The sequence below is a fragment of the Ambystoma mexicanum genome, chromosome 3q (assembly GCF_040938575.1).
Source record: "Ambystoma mexicanum isolate Mex_15411 chromosome 3q, UKY_AmexF1_1, whole genome shotgun sequence".
In the NCBI taxonomy this organism is placed as follows: domain Eukaryota; kingdom Metazoa; phylum Chordata; class Amphibia; order Caudata; family Ambystomatidae; genus Ambystoma; species Ambystoma mexicanum.
Genome location: NC_090926.1, coordinates 160191033 through 160214657, shown reverse-complemented (window position 1 = coordinate 160214657; position 23625 = coordinate 160191033). Strand labels below are relative to the sequence as shown.

Sequence of the window (23625 nt, the reverse complement as noted above, 5' to 3'; positions counted from 1 at the left end):
TCCTGTTTCCCCTAAATCATATCCTTCATCCCTCTGAAAGGGGGCCGCTCTGCAGGGACATCTGTGGTAACTGATGCACCCAGACAGGCCATTCACTGCCTTTCCTACAGAAAGGTGGGAACTAGCTTCGAGTTGACACATTGCATGCCAAAGGGGTGTTAGCCCCACCTTCCTGTTGTCTGTTTGGCAACCAAGCCTCTCCTCTAGGCTTGCCTCAATTTCTCTCAATAGTATGCATTGCCACTAGCGACTAGCCAAAGTACCACAAAAGGAATTCCTATGCATTGAGCCTTTGATATTTAAATCAGGCTGCCCATGGCTGTAGGAAGAAGTGCCTTCCCCCTTCTTGAGATGCTTTGATGTAGCCGTGGCAGTCACATCCCAGTCAAATATGACAAGGGAAGACAGTGCCCGTAGGCTGTGTCTTCGGGGAGTACATGTGACTATGCGTTTCGTGCAGGAAGCAGATGAAATGTGTGCGGAACAGCCTCACACATTTCTCGGAGGTTGGTCTCCCATCATTGATTTTCGTTTATCAAAAGATCAAAAAGCCCTGGCAAGTGTACTCTCCCCTTGTGGATGGTCAAATTCCTCACATGTCCCCCAACTTCAACATGTGAACCACCACCCTACTCAGGGTCTGGTTCATCATCAAGGCGAAAGTACCGGCTGAGGCCAAATGCATTTCCATGCTGCGAACCTGGCTGGTGCTGGATGTCCATATCTAATCCCCCTAGGGATATGGCCCAATGCAAAAACTTAGGGTTCTCCCCTTGCATGGCCATTAACCATCTCAGAGGCCTCTGGTCCACCTGGATCGTAAAGTGAGACCCAAAGATGTAGGGTTTTAGCTTCTTTACGGCCCACACGACCGCATATGCCTCTTTTTCTACGACAGCCCAGTTCCTTTCCCTTTTTGTCTACCGCCTGCTAATGTAGGCGACAGGTTGTTCTACCCCTTCAGAGTTCAGCTGTGCTAACACTGCTCCAATCCCAAAATCACAAGCGTCTGTCAACCATAGTCTGGCACTTTCATAACTGGGGCCCTGCACAATCCATCCTTTAAATCCTGAAAGGAGGCTTGACAAGTTACCTTCTTTGGTCTATCTATTTGGAAGTTACATCATTCAGGGGCATGGTAATGCTCACATACCCTCTGATAAACGACTGGTAGTACTCTGTGAGACCTGCGTCTGTGTGGTGGGGATGTCCCACTCCTTCACAGCCTGTACCTTTGCTTCGAGCGGTTTCTTACCTCCACCGACCAGGTGACCTAGATAAGTCAGGGTACTCAGCGCTATGTGGCACTTTGTGGCCTTGATAGTCAGGCCTGCATTCTGCAGCACCTGAAGTATTTGTTTCAGGCGGGATACATGATACTCCCAGGTGTGGCTGAACACTGCAATGTCGCCTAAATAGGCAACACTGAAGTTTTCCAGTCCAGAAAAAACCTGTTAACCATTCTCTGAAAAGTGGCAGGGGCATTCTTCAATCCGAAGGGCATCACAGTGAACTGATAATGTACTGCCAGGCTTGAGAATGCTGACCTCTCTCTCGCTCCATCTGCCAAGCCGACCTGCCAATACCCTGCTGTGAGCTCAAAAGTACTCATGTGCTTGGCAGCGCCAAACTTGTCAATCAGCTCATCTGCCCTCTCTGAAAGCCAAATGGGGTCAGCATCTGTCTTAGTGACAGAAGTGAGCCCCCTGTAGTCCAAATGAAAGTTTTCCCACTACTGGTCTTTTTAGGGGGCAGTACCACTGGGCTAGCCCTGGGACTGTGGGATGGCTCTATCACTCCTATGGACAACTTGGGAACCTTCTCCTTGATGGTGTCACTGAACTTATCGGACATCCAGTGAATTCTACTCTTCATCAGTTTACTGTCTCCAGTGTTCACATCATGGGTGCACCAATCTGCGTGACCAGGAGTCAGAGAAAACAGACCGGCACACTGTCCCTGTAACCGGGGAGCATCTGTCAGTTGCTGTACGGACAGCTCCGTTGCAAGGTTGACACCTTCAACTGACCCATCTGTGGCTTCAGTGTGCTGGAGGTCTGGGAGGGGATCTGTCTCTTTCTCAGTCTCTCCGTCAGTCACTAACGCCATGACTAAGTAATCCCGGCTACAATGGGGTTTTAGCCGGTTGACGTGAAAGACCCTGCACATCTGTTTAGGTCCTTTCACATCTATGAGATAATTCACCTCACTGACCTTTTCCAGCACACAGTAAGGCCCAACCCAGTCCACTTGTCCTGAAGGGCACTGGGTTTGACAGGTTCCATAATCCACACCGACTAGCCTGTAGAATCAACTGTCACTGTGGCCTTCTGGTCGTGCCAGTGCTTTGTAAACTCCTGACTGGCCTTCAGATTCTTTGTCGACTGTCCCATGTAGTTTTCCATTCTAGACCGAAGGCAGAGTACATAGTCCACCACATCTTGTGACAGGGGATGAGGGTTTGCTTTCCCATCCCTCCTTCACTAGACTGAGGGGACCCCGTGCAGGGTGTCCAAACAGAAGCTAAAAGGGGCTAAACCCTACTCCGTTATGTGGAACCTCCCTGTAGGCGAACAGAAGGCATGGCAGGAGAACATCACGTTTTCCTCAGGTGCTCTTCCAAGCCCCCTATCATGCATTTCAGGGTCTTGTTGAATGTCTCAGAAATGCCTAATGGTTTGTGGATGGAAGGAGGTAGAGAACCGGTAGGTGACTCCACACTCTTCCCACATTGCCTTCATATACGCTGATGTGATGTTTGATCCCCTGCCAGACTTCCTTGGAGAATCCAACACGGGAGAATATCCCAATCAGAGCCTTTGCAACCACAGGGGCTTTGATTCTCCTCAGAGAAACAGCCTCTGGGTATCTTGTGGCATGGTCCACCACCACCAAGATATATCTGTTCCCTGAGCTGGTTTTAGGATCCAAAGGACCCACAATATCATGCCTATTCTCTCAAAAGGCTTCCCAACCATCGGTAGTGGAATTAAGGGGGCCTTTGTGGCATCACCTGACTTGCCAGAAGCTTGACAAGTCGGGCAGGATGGACACATTCCTTAACTTTTACTCCAAACTGCGGCCAGTAAATGTGCGCTGACAACTGGTCTGATGTCTTAGTCACTCCCAAGTAACCTGCTAAAGGAATTTGGTGAGCCAAATCCAAAAGGAACTTTCTGTGGCATTGGAGAACCACCAAGCTTCTGGTGTCCTCGCCCTGCCCTCATAATCCTTTTGCTCACTGTACGGGAGTCCATCCTATCAAATCCACTTAAGCACAAATCTGGCCCAGTAATATACTGGCCTGGCTGTACCCATTGCCAGGTGACAGCGGTGACGCTAGCCACGTTTTTTCGGCCAGCAGGAGTTTTGTGTCCATTGATGTACACATGCTCTAGATAGAGTTCAGTATTATTGGGAACTGGGGTCTCTCCTGGAGAACCGGTACCATTCCCACTCAGTGTAACCAATCCACATTCGGCCACTCCCTGGCCTAGTAGGAAATCCTCCTCTGAGAGGCCCACACTAATGATGGCCTCTTCCATGAGTCCAACATTCAATATGGCTTGCCTGGGTAAGCCCTTGCAAGCAGGATCCCCTTTGCTGTGGCCCAGCTCCTTAGACACAAAACAACCTTTGGGTAGTGAGAATGCAGGTGTCCCAGTGTTAGGGGTGCCTGCGCTCTTCTTTTCGGTGTGCACGGCTGAACTAGAGTTTGGTGGTTTCCCTTCATTCTTTTGGGGACCTGACTTTGAAGAGGATTGGGTTGGACCTTTGTCCTTCCCATCCTTGTTTACTTTTTTGTCCGCCGATTTCTCTTCCAGTTTGGGTGTGCTCGCCTGAGCCTTTTTCTGGCACTCGAGTACTCACAAACCTGTCGGCAGCCTTTGCAAGCTCCCCAGGATCTGTTATAGTCTTGTCCTTGCTGGTGTAGGTCAACCTCACAATTTTTCAACACATGTTCACACGCAATCAAATTGTACATCCCTTTAAATGTGTCAACTTTGTTACCAGTCACCCTCCCGCTCAGATACTTCAACGACAAGTGTGTGAATGCTTCAAATGTCTGTCCACTTTTCTTTCCGAGCTCTCTGAAGCTCTTGAGATACTGTTCTGGGGTTTTACAGAACTTCCTCAGTAGAGTTTCCTTCATGCTCTCATAAACGGGCCTTTCCTCAGGAGTTAACTGAAGAATTGCATCAGTCCCTGGTGTCAGTAAGCGATTCATCAGGGCTGCACCTCACAGTACCTCGTCCACCTCCTGCAGCTGGAATGCCAGCTCAAGCGCTTCAATATTCCCTTTGATGTACCCGGGTGGCTGTCACATCCCAGCTGAATATGACAGGGGAAGATGGCGCCTGTAGGCTGTGTCTTCCCGTAGTAGTACACGTGACTGCGTTTCGCGCGGGAAGCAGATGAAATGTGTGCAAAATGGCCTCACACATTTTACTGAGGTTGATCTCCCATCATTCATTTTCATTTATCAAAAAATCAAAAAGCGCAGTCAAGCGCACTCTCCCCTTGCGGATGCTCGAAATCCTCACAGTTCGATGGAGGCCTAGACGTTTCTGTGCTTCAGCTACCATTTTCTCTGTTTTACTTGGCATGGATTTACGTTGAGTTATTTCTGTGACTTTTCAATTGTTGTTTCTCCACACAGTCTCCGGCAATTTGGGTCATGATTCCACATAGCTCATATTGCATGGTGTGCCTCAAGAAGGGTGCTCATTAAAGACTTTTACACTGCTTGTTATGCCCTCATGATGAGGATGATGAATGAAGCTGTAATGTTTTATTACTTATCGGTAAACTTCATTATATCAAGTCAAAATCTTCCTCGTCACAGTCTTGGGTATCCTCTCTCCCGTTCATTAAATGTATGAAATTCCTCTGAAAGGTTTCACACATGCTGAGGGTTTGAGGGCACTATACACATATCGCCAACTTGCTGCCTTTCATGTGTATCCCGTATGGCAGCTTTTTAGAATGCAGTGGATAATTTTTGTTAGAATTCTGTGTCACGTTTCTTTTGATAAATTCTATGGGCGGTCGAAGTGTGAAATGCTCAAACAACACAAAAGTATGTGATAAATATGTTTTGTGAAATACAGTCATCTCTTTCTGGTGCAGTGTCTCCATGCTGGAGTCTCTGTTTTCATACACGGCTGGGCAGTGAAACATCATCCAAGTAGGTTACTGTGGGATGGGTTTCGGCAGCGCTTTGGGCTAAGATTACCAGCAAGTGATATTCACCTCTGCACCTGCATTACCTAGCAGAGGCTCAGCGTGTCCTCTTATGCATTTTGCAGATGCAGGTCATGCACCCGATCCAACCTGCACCAGCAGTATCACAACCACCCGTTGTCATCAGCAACACGGCATCTACAAACAGCTCGGGCAGCACGCCAGCCAGCATCACCTGCTCCGAGACACCAACTGTAGGACAGCTGATTTCTAGTAAGTACCAATTTCGCTTGCTTCCGGTCAGTTGCGTGGCTCTAGCATTACCTAGCGTTTGCTGGATATGGAAACTTAAAGGAATGCATCGCATGTGAGAGCCACTATCATGATACAGAATTAGCTGTAATCCATTTCAGTAAATATTCGTATGAGGTCAAGTAAAGTATATGTGGGTCATTAATTTCAGGCAGCCACCCTGAACATATTTGAGATTAGGTAATGTTCTGATTTGAATTTCTTCTTTATGTTTTTTGTTTCTGAAAATCATACACGTCTGGTGATCGAGTAGGTTGTATAGTATCTGTAATGTTCCTAATGATCATTGTGGTTTAGTAATTGCCCAAGAGTTATTTGTGGGAAAGCAATCTGCAGAGATAACTTTCAGAGATCATGATATTACTGGTTATCTTCAAAATAAATAACTTTACTAGAGAACGTTGACGTATTATACATAGTAAGCAGGAAATATTTCATGTTGGCCATGCAGCCTATGTAACGTTCCAGAAGATCAACGCGTTCTGGTACCCTTCGTGGAGGATGTTGAAATCAAATAAATCCATCTCCCTTCAGGTGCACAAGCCTCCACTATGGAATAATAGCGGGTTACCTAAAACCCACAGCTGAAGCCCTCTCTGCATCTGGCTTCCTTGCCTGCCGTAAATTCCCTCCTATGAACCATGCAAGTCCTCCAAGCAAAGTGGAGCAGAACATAAGGCGCACCTCACATGGCCTAAAACAACTTCCAGTTTCGGCCATTGTTAAATTCGTACGACTGACAAAAGCATCACAAAAAAACATATGAAGAAACTTAAAGATATACATGCACACGTGGCTCAATTGTCATGACCAATGTTCCCTCTAAGCTGTGCGCATGTGCGCTTGCCCAGCTTCCTTCTGGGTGCCGCTCAGAAGATTTTTAGCAGCGCACACAGACAATTATCACCTATTCAAAAAGATTTAAGCAATTACCTGCAATTTTCTTTGTCTTAAAATAAGAAACTAGTCTTGATATTCTGCTAATTTGCATTACACTACTATGCATGGGTGACCCTAAACACCTAAATTCCCTAACAGTAAAATACAGAAATAAGAGTTTAAAAACTAATATGAAAGGCTGGCTCCATGAACAGAAGAATCTAACCAAGATATGCATGCACAAAATAACCAAATAATGTTTTCTCCGCACCCATGACTCCTAAACTTGACTCTACCACACTTTTACGACTCTCTTCTGCCCGAGAACACATTAATATACTACAGACAACCTTGACTCTTCCACTCTTGGATCTGTGAAAGGTTAGCAGAGGTGTACCTAGATCCACTTGTTTTATATCAGATACTGACTGCAAGTAAGCAAGCTACTTGGATGTAGAACCTTATTCTATACTTCCTCTTCTTCGTACATATGTCATGCAAGTGCTTTGAACTGCCCCCTTGCAGATTGACGCATTATCAAACTCAAATATTAATTTACCCTCTGTGGATTTGGAGAAGACAAATGTGATTCTCAGCGTCTCCTACTTTAGCAGTACTAACATTACCCTATAAGTGGAGAGCAACATTGCAATATCATTACTTTGCCTACAAGGGATAATGGGTATGGACTATGCCTGGGATTACTCCATCCATAGAATCAGGGCACCGGATTTTTCCAGCATGGGGTCTGGCATGGATTCACCTGCTCATGAATATTCCCCGTCGTCAGGCCGGGAATCGTCGGTGTAGAAAGAAATCAGTATCAGTTTCGTTTCTGATCTGTCTTTCTTAGTAGTAACCAATCACTGGTCTCTGGGTCATACTGCCCCCAGCCAATGACTGCCCTCTCCCTAAGCCCCGCCCCTGGCAGCCATCCTCAGATTTTTACCGCACGTTCAAGTGTTGGGAGTCCTCGTGCTGTAGCTCTCGAGCTTTTGCTGCGTTTTCACGCTTTTTCAGGAGATTTTTCACATTTTTCAGTTAAATAGAGCCTCAAGCTCCACCGTTTCTACATCCGATCAACGGGGATCCGTTTCGTAGTTTTCTACGCCCCTCAAGGGTGACGTTTTCGTCGAGTTACGCTTTTGGAGGATTCCAGAAGTTCCGAGGCCTACCCTGGACATGGCCCAGGAGAATGGAAGCTCGACGCCCGGGAAGCTGTTCAGGACCTGCCCTGGAGGCCAGCTTCAGAATGTTTTCAAGGAGGATGAGCATTCGTTATGCCTCTACTGTCTCCATGAGGACAAGGCGCACACGGAGAAGGACTGTGCGTTTTGTGGGAACATGTCGGAGCGGACCATGAAGGATCGCCACCTCCGTCTCGCCAACTGGCTGGAAGGGAAGAGCCCGTCAGGCGAGAAGAAGAAAAGTCCGAGCGGTCTTCTAAGTCCTGTGAGGGCGCCCCGGCGACGGGGGCCCAACAAAAGGCTAAGCACCGCGAGCCCGTGGGCACCGGGAGCGCTGAACTGTCGGGCTCCTTGGCTGCCAGGCGGGGCGCATCCTCCCTGGCGCCATCAACCACGAGCCAACGCTCTGGCTCGGGTAAGAGGAAGTCAGAGAACCCGGCGAAGCTTCTGGAGAGGCCCCGGTCGATCTCGAAGATTCCGGCAGAGGGGGAGCGAGGATCGGACCCTCCCCCCAAGGTGAAGGCCCCAGGCGTCCAGAAGGTGACGATGGCCTTAATTCACCCTGCTAAGACCTTGATTGAGGATGTCCCGCAGCCCTGGCACAGCCTGTGGAGGCTACACCAGTGGAGGAGACCCAGAGTCTCCCTGCCACCGCAGAGGGAGTCGTCTTTCAGGCCCATTGAGAAGACCCCCACGAAGTCCTCGTTGGAAAAGTTGGGGGAGGGGCTGGTGGCCATCGTGGATACGGACACGACCTCTGAAGAAGAGCTCATCGAAGTCGTGGAAGAGGCCCAGCCCATCAGGCGGGATCCCGACGAGGGCGACGACGAGAGCGACGGTGTCGCCGACAAGGCTCCTCAAGAGGCCTCGCGCCCGTCGTTTCCGGCGCCGCAGGACACTTCGGCGGCCATTTTGTCAGCGGTTCAGTCCTTATGCTCGGAGATAAGGACAAGGTTGCCCCTTCCCCCGACAGGGGTACCTGAGCCAGACCCGACGGGGGAACCGGAGCCAGGACCTTCGGAAAGCCCACCCCATAAGTGGAGGAGGATGCATCCTACGCCACCTCTCCAACCTCTGCGGCCTGCTCTGCCTTCCCCCGGTCTACTACCAACGGGGATGGTACAGGCATGGACACGGCTACGACAGGTACAGATGACGACGCAGGCGACGACGGGACGTGTCCCCCGTCGTCCCCTGCTCGGGCGTCCCCGCCCGACGAGATTGGATCCTTTCATGCCATGATTTCCAGGGCATCCGAACTTTTCCAGCTCTGCCCAGTAGAGAAGAAGAAAGAAGGGTTCCTTTACCAACGGCGCGAGGTTAAAAGGAAGACGGTCCTTGCCGTACCGCTTCTTGATGACATCTGGGATGAGGGGCTCGCCCTCCTCAAGAACCCTGCCACGGCGCCGACAAAGAGGGACCAGTACGAGAAGAAGTACCGGGTCCCCGACGCTGCCCCCTTGTGCCTTCGGGCACAACCTACCCGGGATTCGCTCGTCTCGGCGGCGGCAAAGAAGAAAGCTGGGGGGGCATCAGCCTCGACATCAACTTCCCCGCCGGACGGCGAGGGCAGCAAGTTGGACACGATGGGACGACGGATCATCTCATCCGCAGCGACGACTATTAAGGCGGCCAACGCCCTGGCTATCGTAGCCCGCTACGACAGGGAGTTGTGGTTCAAAATCGGCCCTCTGTTAGACTTCCTTCCGGACACCAAAAGGGCTGAGGCCCTTGAAATCCTACAGGAGGGTGAGATTGCTTCGGACCACGCCATCATGGTGGCTACGGACGTCGCCGACACCAGTTTCCGTCAGTTAGGCAACAGCGTTTGCTTGAGACGACGAGGACGGCTCAAGGCCACGGATTTCCGCCAGGACGTACAAACCAAGGTTTTAGACATGCCCTTCTATGGGAACAACCTGTTTGGGAAGGCGGTTGATAAGTCCCTTCAGGCCATCAAGACAGACACAGAGACTGCCCGGGCACTGGGAGTGCTCCAACAACGACGGACGTCCTTTCGGAGCTCCGGATGCAGATAAGGTGCTCGTCCCAAAGAGGCTTTGGGGCTCCGGAGTTTACTCAAGGTACTTCCTCATAAAAAAGAAGACAGGAGGATGGCGCCCCATCCTGGACCTACGACGACTGAACAAGTACATCAAGGCGCAGAAGTTCTGTATGGTCACCCTCCAGCACGTGCTGGGACAGCTGGAGGAGGGCGATTTCCTGTCGTCATTGGACTTGGAGGATGCGTACTTCCACATCCCCATTCTAAAAAGACACTAAAAGTTCCTCAGGTTCGTGGTCCAAGGGCGGCACTACCAGTTCAAGGCCCTCCCATTCGGATTGAAGTCGGCACCCATGGTGTTCACCAAGTGCCTCGCACCGGTGGCGGCGCGGCTGTGCCTACAGGGGATCCACGTCTACCCCTACCTGGACGACTGGCTCATCCGGGCAAGGACGAGGGAGCTTGCCATGGAGCACACTGCGAAGACCGTCCAGCCGCTCACGGACCTGGGATTCTCCATCAACTTTCCAAAATCCCACCTGGTTCCGTCACAAGTCACCCTGTTTCTGGGAGCCAAGCTCGACACAGTGGCGTGGCTGGCCTCGCCGTCGGAGGAAAGGACCAGGACCATTCTGGGCAAGGTGCAGCATCTGCTGGCCACGGACATGGCCAGGGTAAGATATATCAAGTCCCTCCTCGGGATGATGTCCTCCTGCATTTATCTGGTGCGCCTTTGCAGGCTTCGGATGCGCCCCTTACAAGAGTTCCTCGACGCCCGCTGGGTCCAGTCGACGGGCAGCTTCGAGGACAGGATCCCTCTCAACGAGACGTTCCATCAGGCGATCCGGTGGTGGGGTACCCGCTCCCATCTGTCGGCGGGCACGGACTTTCAGATCCCAGCTCACCAGGTGACGGTGACGACAGACGCCTCCCTGGAAGGTTGGGGAGCGCACTCCGGAGATCTTCACGCGAGAGGCCTCTGTCTCCCGGAGGAGAAGTCACTCCACATCAACATTTTGGAGCTCCGCGCAGTGTTCTGGGCCCTCAGGTCCTTTCTTCCGTCCCTCAAGGGCAAGGTGGTGAGGATCTTCACCGACAACACCACCACGATGTTCTACATCCGGAAGCAGGGCGGAACCAGGTCCCCGGAAGCCCAGGATCTGAGGCATTGGGCCGTCGCCCAACGGATGTTTCTGGTGCCTCTTCATCTGGCAGGAATAAAAAACACGATCGCCGACTCACTCAGCAGGGAGCTGCGCTCGTGCCATGAGTGGGAACTACGCCAGGATCAAGTGGATCGACTCTTCCGACGATGGGGCGAACCCCAAATCGATCTCTTCGCGACAGCGACAAATTCCAAGTGCCGGAGGTTCGCCAGCAGGTTCCCCCAGCCGAGGAGCATTGGCGATGCTTTCTCGTTCCCCTGGGACGGCCTATTTCTATATGCCTTCCCTCCGCTGCCGTTGCTGCTCCGGCTCATCAACCAGCTCAAGAGGTCCCAGTGCAGGATGATCCTCGTCGCACCGGCGGGGCCGAGACAGATCTGGTTCCCGGACCTTCTGGACTTGTCAACGTCCACACCAGTCAAGCTGCCGACGGACGCAGACCTTCTCTCCAGAGAAGGAGGCACCATTCTTCACCACAACCCGGAGTCGCTGAACTTGCAGGCCTGGCTCCTGCAGCACTAGAGTTTGGAGGGTGCGACATCCCGGCCGACTGCAGAGAGGTTCTTGCAAAGGCCAGGGAGTCCTCAACTCTCAAGTGCTACGGACATAAATGGAAGAGGTTCTCTGTCTGGTGCCTTGCACAGAAGATTAACCCTCTGCGGATTACGGCCCCTCAAGTACTGCCGTACCTACTGTCGCTGGCCAAAGCTGGACTGGCTCACGCCTCCATCAAAATACATCTGGCTGCAATCTCCCGATATACCAGGACTACGGGACGGGCGTCCTTGTGGTCTCATCGCCGGGTGAAAGAATTCATGAAGGGACTATTCCGATCATTCCCGCCGGTGACGGCTCCTGCCCCGGCGTGGGAGCTTAATGTGGTGCTGACCAGGCTCATGGGGGCCTCATTCGAGCCTATGCATTCGGCGCCTCTGAAGTTTCTGTCATGGAAGACAGCTTTCCTCGTGGCCATCACCTCCGCACGACGAGTGGGAGAGATCCAGGCCCTATCTTGCAAGCCTCCATACTTGACTTTTCATGACACGAGGGTGGTGCTCAGGACGCACCCCTCCTTTATGCCCAAGGTGCCGTCGGACTTCCACCTCAACGAGCCCTTGGTGTTGCCAGTTTTCTTCCCGTCGCCTTCGTCGCCAGCCGAGAGGACTTTGCACTCGCTGGGTGTAGCTAGAGCGCTGAAGTTCTACGTGGACCGCACGAAGAGTTTTCGGAAGACGTCACAGCTGTTTGTGAACTTTGGGACTGTGAATCAAGGGAAGGCTCTCTCGAAGACTTCCATTTCCAGATGGCTCAACGGCTGCATCATGCACTGTCACCGGTTGGCAAACCGACCGCTGCCCGGCCATCCGAGAGCCCATTCGACCAGAGCGATCGCTGCTACCACGGCATTCCTGTCTGGTGTGCCCCTGCTAGACATCTGCAGGGCTGCGACGTGGAGGTCGACGCACACCTTCACAAGATTCTACTGCGTTGATCGGGACTCCAGGGAGGAGTCCAGGGTCGGCCAAGCAGTGCTGCGCAACTGTAACGCTCACCTGATTCCCGTAGAGGCGCCGGTCTTGACTGGGCGTATACCGTATCTTCAAAGGTGATGTGTAACACACGGCTGGCTCTTTGGGCTGGACCTCTGTGCACTGTATGTCTGACTCGAAGGGTAAGATGTCTTAGGTAAGTGAACGCGGTGCTCTCCATCTGCCTCTGGGCAGGGTGCTGTAACCAGTTTCTTCACTGGATAAGGGGAGCAGGCCTCTTGACTTCAGAGGACTGCTGTCCGTCGTTTACTGCACGAACGGTAAGTTTTGAGTAATTCTAATGTCTTTAAAGTCTTTAGTAATGATGTCTCTTGTTTTGCAGGGTTCCGGCGATGGTGGATGACGGGCTGAAGTGAGTTGAAGATGGAGCCCGTGTGATGAATAGAAGCGCCTGGAAGCACGTAAGTAAGCGCTTGTTGCCTGCTTCACGATGCGCTCTAACTGTCTTTTTATTTTGCAGGTACAAGTTCGGAGCGGCTGCAGGGTGCCGGAATACCCACTGGGTTAGATGTGGAAAGGAGTAATGGCACGTGAGTATTAAAGTTCCTCAATGTCTTTAAACCACCTTGTTTTGTCTTTCAGATGCGGGATGCAGCGCCGAAGGCCTCTGGAGCGTGCGAAGAGTTGGTAAGCTTTTGTCTTTCAGATGCCGGAATGCAGTGTGAAGACCTCCGGAGCGCACGAAGAGTAGGTAAGCCTTTGTCTTTCAGGTGTCGGAATGCAGCGCGAGGCGTTGGTGACAGCCGATGGACCAGGTAAGTGAAGAGCTGTCACTGAAGACCGTAATGCTAACCTGTTCTTTCTTGTCTTTATAGGTGTTGCTGAAGACTGGATTCAGGATGGTAAGCCTTTTTCCTTAGGCCCAGGATCAGATGCAGAAGACACGATGAGCGTTCTGCTGCAGAGGATGCAGAATAACGCAAAGCAAGATTCATCCATCGGGTGTGGTTTAAATAGCCTCCTGTAGTGCTTAGGTGTCTCCTTCCACAGCCACGCCTAGATAAGAAAAGAGTTCCTGCTTTCCAGAAGAGTTCCAGTGTTCTGAACCTAGGGAGTGGCTCCTGTCCCACCCAACAGGAAAAGTAGTTCCAAACAAAAGAGGATCAGAGGCTCAACTGGCAGGCAAGTAAGCAGCATGGTCTGCTGCAGGTAAGTCCACCCAAGCATTATGAGCTCGGCGCTTCCAGCGCTGGGACTGGGCATATTTATGAGCCTGGTGCCACTGGCGCCAGGACTGGGTCCAAAAGGTCCCAATTGGGACTGGTTGGCACTCGGAACCTGGGTTATGGATCTGCTTCCAAGGGAGCTGGGAAAACCCTGACCTTTTGGAAGCAGAGATCATGACAGCAACCTTTTCGCCTAAGGTGAGCCTGGTGAGGAGGTAAGAGATGCTTAATGTTGAGTTGTTGTATTGCTTAATGTTGAGCCTGTTGCCACCTCCCGTGGTTGTGCATGTGTGTACTGCTATGTATTCTCTTATTCATGAGCATGTGAATCCATGCCAGACCCCATGCTGGAGAAGGAACAAGTTACTTACCTGTAACTGTTGTTCTCCAGCATGGGTCTGGCATGGATTCACATGCAAACCCTCCCGCCTACCCCTCTGCGACTCTTCACTTGGTCATACTGCCACTTTACGTGCTACCAAATCTGAGGATGGCTGCCAGGGGCGGTGCTTAGGGAGAGGGCAGTCATTGGCTGGGGGCAGTATGACCCAGAGACCAGTGATTGGTTACTACTAAGAAAGACAGATCAGAAACGAAACTGATACTGATTTTTTCTATACTGAGGATTCCCGGCTTGACGACGGGGAATATTCATGAGCATGTGAATCCATGCCAGACCCATGCTGGAGAACAACAGTAAGAAACTTGTTCCATTCAGGCAGGAGAATGCTTTTCACACAATCTGAATTGTTTCCCAGTGTTCAGAGTTCCTTTAGGCATAGAACTTCACACATTATATGGTATCTCACTGCTATACAGAAACAGTTTCACTGAGCACTGTGTAATTCTACACAATGCTATAAGGGTGGGGTATGTTGCAAACAATCATCTATGCACTGCAAACAAATCGTGTACATGCAGAGTCATGACATTCTCAACATGTATATAATATGCCTTGCTTGCAAAGTATTGTAGGTCTGCAAATATCCCATTGAGTGTTTACTGCTAAAATCCCACACTTTTTACAGTGCTCTATGAACTGGTATTGGAGGCTAGCAGAGGGGCCAGAAAGAGTATGGGTGGAAGAGCACAGGTCAACACTCCTTGCGGGTGATGAACAAATCAGCATATTTCAAAAACCAAGTCAGACGTTTCAGCCATACACTGAAGGAAATGTGTTGCTTGTTTGCTAAAGGATAGGAAATTCTAGTACCTGTCTAGACACAGCACCTTCTTTGTCTTTCTATGCTCAGCTGCTGAGGACTTTTCAATATAACCATGTGTTCTGTGTGAAACATCTCTAACATCTCCCGGCATCTTACAGAATTACAAAAGTAGGATCCATAGTTACAGAAGAATGCAGTCAATCAGTTGTATCTCTGATGGATTGGTGCTATTAATTTAAAAGGCATATATATATATATTTCTGAGGCTTGTGGAATCTGCTTAGATCACATGCTGTGCATAGGCCGACATCTAGTGGAAGCTGCGGAGTATTACAGTTTGTTTTTCGAAACTTGAAAGTGGGCATCGACACAGGGCGTGCCAGTAATACTATCCCTAGTGTGACGTCCACTGTACCCAAGATCCCTCACGCGTCTAGGATCCTCAGATTGTTTTTTTCCGCCATAGTGGTCAGAAGCATTTTGCAGAGACCCCTGGCCTTAGCCATACTTTTGCTAAAATATTAATTTATTTACATCCTTCCCCATCCCAGCGTCGAACCTCGACACTCGACGCCGGCTGGAGAAGAAATCGACCGTCGGCTGCTGCACGACGGATTTGGCCCTCGGAAGGCCTCTGGCCTCGGCCCGGGCCTTGGAAGGCCGCTGGCCTCGGCCCTACAAGTAGGGAGAGTGGGGGGTTGTACATACTCTACACTCTTGGTATATAGGTACACCTTATACATTTCCTACACTTAACAGCCCGCTGCCTCAAGGTGCGTATGGAGGGTACCCCTTTTCAATTCTGCCCCAAGTGCAATCGCAAATACCCTTGGGTCGACAGGCACGCCACGTGCAATCTCTGCTTGCCGAGGGACCACCCCGAAGCGAACTGCAGAGCGTGTAGTAAGTTTAAACCTAAGACACTTAAGGACCGTTCGACGAAGCGTTGGGCCCACCACGCCAGGCAAGCGGCCATGGCAGCGGAGGGCGCCTTCAGCGACGGCAGCGACGCCGTACTTTCGGACGGCGAGGGCATTACGGTGTCGAAAGACAGCCGAGCGTAAGTCCCCGACCTCGGAAGGTCGTCCGGCAGGGCGGCTATGGGGAAGACCCCCGGCGACACAAGCGCTTCACACACCACACACACTAAACACACAAAGTCCAACCGAGACTCGACGACGTCGAGTGCTCGGAAAGAGGCACAAACATAACGGTCCGATTCGGTGTCCTCTGGGCGCTCTCGATCAAGATCGCCGCATGACTCCAGGCAATCATCGACTCTTGCCAAGAGTGCCTCGCTCCCTAGGCTAACAGAAGTTCGATCTTCGGAGGACGAAGACGACTTCCACCCCCAGGCCGTGCTCCAGGAGTCGGAGCCTGCAGTAAAAATCAGTGAGGCCCCACGCTCGAAGGACAGGGACCCTTCCCCCGATCCTCGACGCCAGGCGTCGAAAACCTCCGGAGACACAAAAGGACAGGGAAAACATTTTTCCACTCACGGGGAGGGGGGAAAACAGCAGAAGAAGCAGCCTTTGCACTCTTCCACACCTGTGAAACACACCACCCCCCCTAAACAGACAGACAAGACCAGGTCTGCTGATATGTCTAAAACCAAATCTACTCAAGATAAATCCCCGAGACTTGCTGAGAGAGTCATTCCCAGTTCCAAAAAATGGTCCAGTGAAGACATAGATAGGGTCATGTCAAGGATGTCTTCTTTGGCTGATTTTTACGATAAAAATCCAGACCATTTCCTTTCGTATGATCCACAAGGGGCGACACCCTCAGGCTCTAATGATCCTATCCCCCGTGTAAGAAGCCCCAGTTTGAAACACCAATGAGGTCTACAGACCCCTTCGAGGTACAACCATACTCAAGACCATACTCACTGTATCAAGGTGAAGCTTCCTTTGGTGAGGACCAAGAATTTGGCATAGTAGAAGAACAAACCGGGACGGGATACTATGGGGATAATGAGGACCAGGAAGAGGAAGAGGAAGACCCTGAAACCTACAGAGTAGATTCCCCGGTAGAAAACGAAGCCCCGGTTACCGACTCCCCTGTCGATAACCAACCCCTCCTAAACAAGGTTTTCGCACGTGCAGCAGAACATTTCCATATTGACACCCACGGTATCCAGGAGGAGAGGAACTTCGCAGAGGAGTTAGTGGGAGAAAGGAGGCCTGTTGCCCAGACCAACCCGATCCTTAAGTCCATTCAGCGAAGAATAGACCCGTCCCTGGTGAACCCGAACCTCACCAGAGCAGTCAATCTCAGGGTTGAAAAATTTTTCAGGGCAGCCCAGTCTGACCCTCTCTATATAAGAGGACATCTGAAGCCAGACTCCCTAGTTGTCACTAACACTCGTAAGAGGGCTGGAACACCCTTGTCATCGTCCGAAGCTCCTCCCGACAAGGAGAGCAAAAAACTATATGGTTTCGGCAGGAAAGTAGCCTCAACGTCCGCCTATCAAGCAAAGATTGCAAACTCCACCACCCTGTTGGCCAGCTACAGCTGCCATCAGTGGGAAGAAGTCGCGGCACTCATAGCCTCTGCTCCTGAACCTTTAAAGGGCCAGTTAGCTCGGATTTCCACAGAGGGGAGAGCCGTGTCTGGTTGCATTTTGAAAGCAACCTTTGACGCCGCGGACAACGCGGCAGATTGATAGCAGAAGGCACTGTTATCAAGAGACATGCGTGGTTACGGCAGTCTGGTTTTAAGGCAGAAACCCAGGCATCATTGTTGGACAAACCGGTGGAAGCCGATCTGTTGTAAGGCGGTCGAAGACGCACTGAAGAATGCCAAGGACGAATGCGAGACACTCAAGTCCCTTGGCCAGTTAACCAATAAACCCCCTAACCAGAGAGGGAATAGTAATTTTCGTCGCCCACGCGGCCAAAATTCCCAGAGAGGATCTAACTATTCCCAGGGGCAGGTTACACAGTGGAACAACAGCCAACAGTCTACCCAGGGTTATGGCAGGGGTAATACGAGAGGTTGTGGTAAAGGCAGAGGCAGCCCCAGCAAGGGAGGCGGCATGCCCCCACCAAAGCAGTGACGCTCAGTTCAGGGTCCCTTCTCACGCAACCCCAGTAGGGGGACGGATTTCCAACTTCACCCAGGCTTGGGAAGGGATCACATCAGACAGATGGGTGCTGTCAACAGTATCCACAGGGTACTGTATAGAACTACTGCAGCGTCCCCGGAACCATCCTCCACGACAAAGAGTACACTCTTTAGAACATCAGAAGATTCTCCTCGAGGAGATCGCCATTCTGCTAGAAAAGGACGCGATAGAACTCGTCCCGGAACACCAGGTAAACAAGGGTATTTATTCAACTTACTTCCTTGTGCCAAAGAAAGATTTGACAATGCGCCCAGTATTGGACTTACGGCCTGCCAACAAGTATGTCAAGCCCCAAAAGTTTCGTATGACTACGCTACAAGAGGTAATCCCCCTCCTAAAAAAGGGGGATTACATGGCAACCTTGGATATGAAAGATGCCTATTTTCATATTTCCATGTTCCCAGCACACAGAAGGTACTTGCGCTTCAAGGTGGACAATCGACACTACCAATTCAAAGTACTGCCCTTCGGGATAGCTTCTGCACCAAGGGTATTCACCATGGTACTGGCGGTGGCGGCTGCACACCTACGCAGTGAGGCAATCCCGGTGTATCCTTATCTGGACGACTGGCTCATAACGGGGGAAACCCCAGTAATTTGCAGGACAAACATTGAAAGGACTATCGACCTCCTCCACGAGTTAGGCTTCTCAATCAACGCAAAAAAAGTCAAGCCTGGTGCCAAGCACCTCTAAACAGTTCCTAGGAGCAATCCTAGATACTCAAGAGGGGTTGACCTTTCCTTCAGAGGAAAGAATTTGGAATATACTACTGCAAATTCCGCATTATCAGTCCGGTCGTCAAATAACGGTACGCAAAGCAATGCGTTTACTGGGCATGATGGCGTCGGTTGCCGGTCATTTGGTCGAAAACAATTGGTCGACTGGACAACTGGTCGAATCAATTTGGTCGAAAACCAAATGGTCGAATTTTTTTTTTTTTTTTATTTGTACCCCTTTTTTGTTTTTTTTTGGGGGGGTCCCCCCCACCCCCTTTTTTTCTTTCTTTTTTTTTTTCTACACGAAAACCCACAAAACACATATAGAAATTAAAAAAAAAAATTCGACCATTTGGTTTTCGACCAAATGACGTCAACCAAATTGCAGTCGACCAGTTTGTAGTCGACCAAATGACTGGGCACGGATGGCGTCATGTATTTACCTGGTCCCCCACTGCGCATACGTCTCATGCAGGAGTGGTTGGCGAAACAGTGGTCTCAGGCAAGTCGTCAGTGGGACGATCTAGTGGTCGTTTCGCCAACACTGGTACAAAGCCTTCACTGGTGGACAAGAGAGAATCTCGCAAAGGGGAAACCCTTTTACGATCCCGAAGTACAGGCAGTAGTCACTACCGATGCATGTCTGACGGGGTGGGGAGCTCACCATCTCCACCACACAGCTCAGGGTCTCTGGTCTCCCTCAGTGGCCAAGAACCACATCAACCTGCTAGAGCTTCTGGCAGTATTCAGAGCGCTTCAAGCGTTCGAGCCCCACCTACTATACCTGTCAGTGCAAATCCGGACGGACAGCACAACAGCCATGTTCTACCTGAACAAGCAAGGAGGGACTCGTTCGCAAAATCTGTCCAAGCTTGCCCAGAAAATCTGGATATGGGCAATCAGACGGAATATCTTCCTGTCATCACAACATGTTCCAGGGGAGCTCAATTCCCTAGCGGATGCTCTGAGCAGAGACTCCCTCCCAGAGGAACACGAATGGGTTCTACACAGAGAGGTCGTAGAAGATATCTTCTCTCAGTGGGGTTTCCCCACTATAGACTTATTCGCCACAAGCGAAAACAGACAATGCCAGGGATTTGCATCCAGGTTCCCCCAACCAGACTCCCAGGGGAACGCCCTGTGGATGAAGTGGTCAGGGATGTTTGCGTACGCTTTTCCACCAACTCCTCTCATCAGGAAAGTGGTGAACAAGATGAACAGAGAATCGATGACGCTCGTCCTAGTTGCTCCCCTGTGGGCAAGACAACGGTGGTTTCCACACCTACGCAGGATGGCGGTGTGTGAGCCCATCAAACTTCCAGCCTGGTACAACCTACTGTCCCAGCACCAAGGTCAAACAGTGCACCAGCAACCCAACTCAATGAACCTGGCAGCATGGCTCCTGAGGTCATAGAGTTTGGACATCTCAATTTACCACAGAGGTGTATGGACATCCTAAAGGAATCTAGGAAACCAAACACAAGGCACTGTTACTTTGACAAGTGGAAGAGGTTCGTTATCTGGTGCCAGAGTAGACAAATCAACCCTGTTGATTGCACTCCTTCCACTATTGTTACATACATGCTCCACCTGCTAAAAGCAGGATTGGTTTTTAACTCACTGAAAGTACACCTGGCAGCCCTGTCGGCATACACCACTTCCCATAGCAAGGTCTCGTGGTGGAAAGTACCAGTAGTTAAAGCCTTCATGGAAGGAGTTAAGAGACTTCACCCTCCTATTTCTAACCCACCACCAGGGTGGGACCTTAATGTGGTGCTAGCCAAGCTCATGGGACCCCCTTTCGAGCCCATGCATAAAAGCAGTCTCAAACACCTGACTTATAAAACAGCCTTCTTAGTAGCTATTACTTCTATAAGAAGGGTCAGTGAAATTCAGGCTCTGTCAGTGCAGGATCCCTTCTTTACTGTCCATAAAGACAAACTGGTTTTACGCACACACCCTAGGTTCTCACCTAAGTTTATATCTAAATTCCATGTAAACCAGTCCATCGAGCTTCCGGCTTTCTTCCAGGACCCTCAAAGCTCGGCTGAGGTGAAACTACACACCCTAGATGTGCATAGGGCGGTCCTCTACTATGTAAATAAAACCAGACCGCTAAGAAAAACAGATCAACTGTTTGTCTCCGTAGCTACAGGCAGAGAGGGGGATCGCTTCTCTAAAGGTGCCATCTCGAAGTGGATTATTAACTGTATCCAGCTGTGTTACACACTCTCTGAAAGAACTCTGCCTTTCACGCCAAGAGCCCACTCTACTAGAGGCATTGGGGCCACTCTAGCTTTCATTGCAAATGTACCCCTTGACACCATTTGCAAAGCAGCTACTTGGAGCTCTATTTACACTTTTACTCAGCATTACTGCATTGACACCCATTCCAAGGCAGATACACAAGTGGGACAATCGGTTCTAAGACACTTATTTGCTCATGACCCTCCTCACATCCCACCTCCTTCTTCAGGTACTGCTCGCTAATCTATGCACAGCATGTGATCTAAGCAGATTCCACAAGCCTCATAAGGGATACATTACACACAGTAATCGTATTTCTGATGCTTGTATCTGCTTAGATTCACATGTGACCCACCCTTCCTCCCCTCTGAGAGAAGGTGCATGGTTGCTTGTAGTCTTACCTTTCTATCTATCTGCTTGGATTATCTGTACTCACGCTACTCCTCATGCTACCTCATGTCAGAAAAAATACAATCTGAGGATCCTAGATGCGTGAGGGATCTTGGGTACAGTGGACGTCACACTAGGGATAGTATTACTGGCACGCCCTGTGTCGACGCCCATTTTCGAGTTTCGAAAAACAAACTGTAACACTCTGCAGCTTCCACTAGATGTCGGCCTATGCACAGCATGTGAATCTAAGCAGATACAAGCATCAGAAATACGATTACGGTGAGTAATGTATCATATATATATAAATGTATATATATATATATATATATGATTTCCTTCAACAGGGCTCCATAATAAACCTCAGTAAGGCTCTTGTTTAATTTTATCCAGGCTGTGGCACGGAAGGGTGGGCAAACTATAGACTTTATTTTGCACCCTGTCGTTTCACTTCCTATGTCAGGGGTACAGGCAGGGCTCTAATCAGATTTTGCTGCCTACTTGGAGTCAAATGATTTTTCAGGGAATACAAAAGTAATTCGCTTTGACAATAGGGATACTTTCTGTTTATTAAAAAATGTTCTTCTCCTTACAATTTCTCTTGAGATCGGGCATTAATATTATTAGAGTTCCTTCCTATGCCACTGCCCTGCTGGTTACTAATTCGAAAAAATATGAGTGGAACTTTGTGGGTTGAAGCAACGATATTGTTTCTTGTTTTTGTTAGGCACATTTTAATTTTTTTAGAGAGTAAAAATGGATGGTGCATATGTCTCTTAGCTGTAAGGCTGGTGTTATCCCTACCCACAAGATAACCTAATGTGGATAGTAAGCAGAGGTACAGGAATATTTGATCATCATATTCTGAGGTGCAGTTATTCTGATGCAATTATCATCCTTACACAAATGATTGGAAGCATGTTCTCCTGGCCCTTGAATTACTACATTAAAGTGGCACTTTAACTCGTATCAGCAGGTTTTTGGACACATTGCTTTTAATTGCCATTAATCCATCCACAAATTTTGTATTCTGTATGAATCTCTTGACAGTAACATCAGTCATGACAAGAGATATTTGGGTTTTGTAGTACACGAGTGATTTTCCAGCATTATAAAACTTACATTTTTCTCTGCACAGAAATATGTTTGCAAGGTAGTGTGGCAGATGTTGAAGTGTTGGACTTGTTAATGAGTTTTCTGTACGATCACATATGACATTTTATTTTAGCCTGTGTGTTTGGAAAGTGTTGTAAGATTTGTCAAGAATTGCAGTGGCTGGGAAGAGGAAATTCCTTTCCAAACTCTCTTCTGCAATAGTAGTTCACTAACTACGCATGCCCACAAAGTGGCTACCTCATTAGTCAGTTGCGCACATGGAAAATAATGTGCGCACAACAGCCAACAAGTTCCGCACATGGTGAATAATAATAACTGGGAATATTGGTCATGACCCCAAATTCCGACTACCAACAATGTCACCAAGGAGCTACCCTGTCAGTACAAAAGTAGAGCAGAGACGTAGGAGTAACAGGTATATTCTACTATGAGGGAATATTTGCAATCTGTGAGTGAGTCGCTCTGTGTATAGCACAACATCGCAAACTGAATCACATCTAGGCACTTGCTGGGATCGGCAAGAAGCTTGAAAGCTTTCTTTGTGGATAGTGTCTTTGTTCAAAAGTCGTCACAGAAAGATCTCCAAACTGGATGGCCACTCAGCTGTGTTGCAAAGCACAACCATGCATTTAAGAATGTATCTATTTATTTATTTATTGGCACCAAAAGGGGAAATGGAGACAAAGGCTCCATGGGGGACATAACACCAATAAAAGACAATAATGGTAAAGTAATGTAAGATGTTTTTGTTTTGCAAACTTCCGCTATTTTGGTATCTTTACAGTTTTCCTCAGAGTTCCAACCACCACAATCAAATGATTAGGCACACTGCATATCCTGATACAACTAAGGTTACTTCTCCCCCCTCTAGCCCCGTTTCCGGGTTCCCACCAGCACCTCTCTATCATCATGTCGAGAAACAGAAGTATGTATGTTGATAACTCTGAGATACATACAATTTCCTAACCACGGCTGAGGCCAGGCTCCATATGACACTTTTTAGTTGATGTGACATCCGGACCAGAGCCAATTACTTCCATGCATGATATCACTCACCATTTGGCTTAAAAGGAATTGCACAGAAGCAAAGCTCTGAGGGGCATGAGACTGCAAGAGCTGCCAGACCCATGCTGAGAGTAGAAGCAGAGCTACACAGAGGAAGGAACACTTCCACCTGGCCTCAAAATACCAACCAGACCTTTTGAAGCCTCAGCACGGCATGTCCAGCCTCCACGTGGACACGATTACCTGATAAACACATAAACAATCAGCAGGATACCAAGGATGAAATGAGCATAACCAATCCCAAGCCTGTTTATTATAAACTTCCAACAGCACCTTGGTGAAACCTAGATTCCGGTTATCTTGTGCACACATGCATCTGTACACTGTACTGGGGAAATATTTACTTAT

General features: G+C 49.6%; 1 protein-coding gene across 3 annotated transcripts in view; it reads left to right on the top strand.

Moving 5' to 3' along the window:
• Positions 1 to 23625, top strand: part of POU6F1 (POU class 6 homeobox 1) — a 532900-nt gene that overhangs the window by 360325 nt on the left and 148950 nt on the right. For all 3 annotated transcript variants that reach the window (XM_069653382.1, XM_069653381.1, XM_069653384.1), the window contains one exon: positions 5310 to 5457. In XM_069653382.1, the coding sequence (XP_069509483.1) occupies positions 5310 to 5457 (148 nt within the window). The remainder of the gene's footprint in view (positions 1 to 5309; positions 5458 to 23625) is intronic.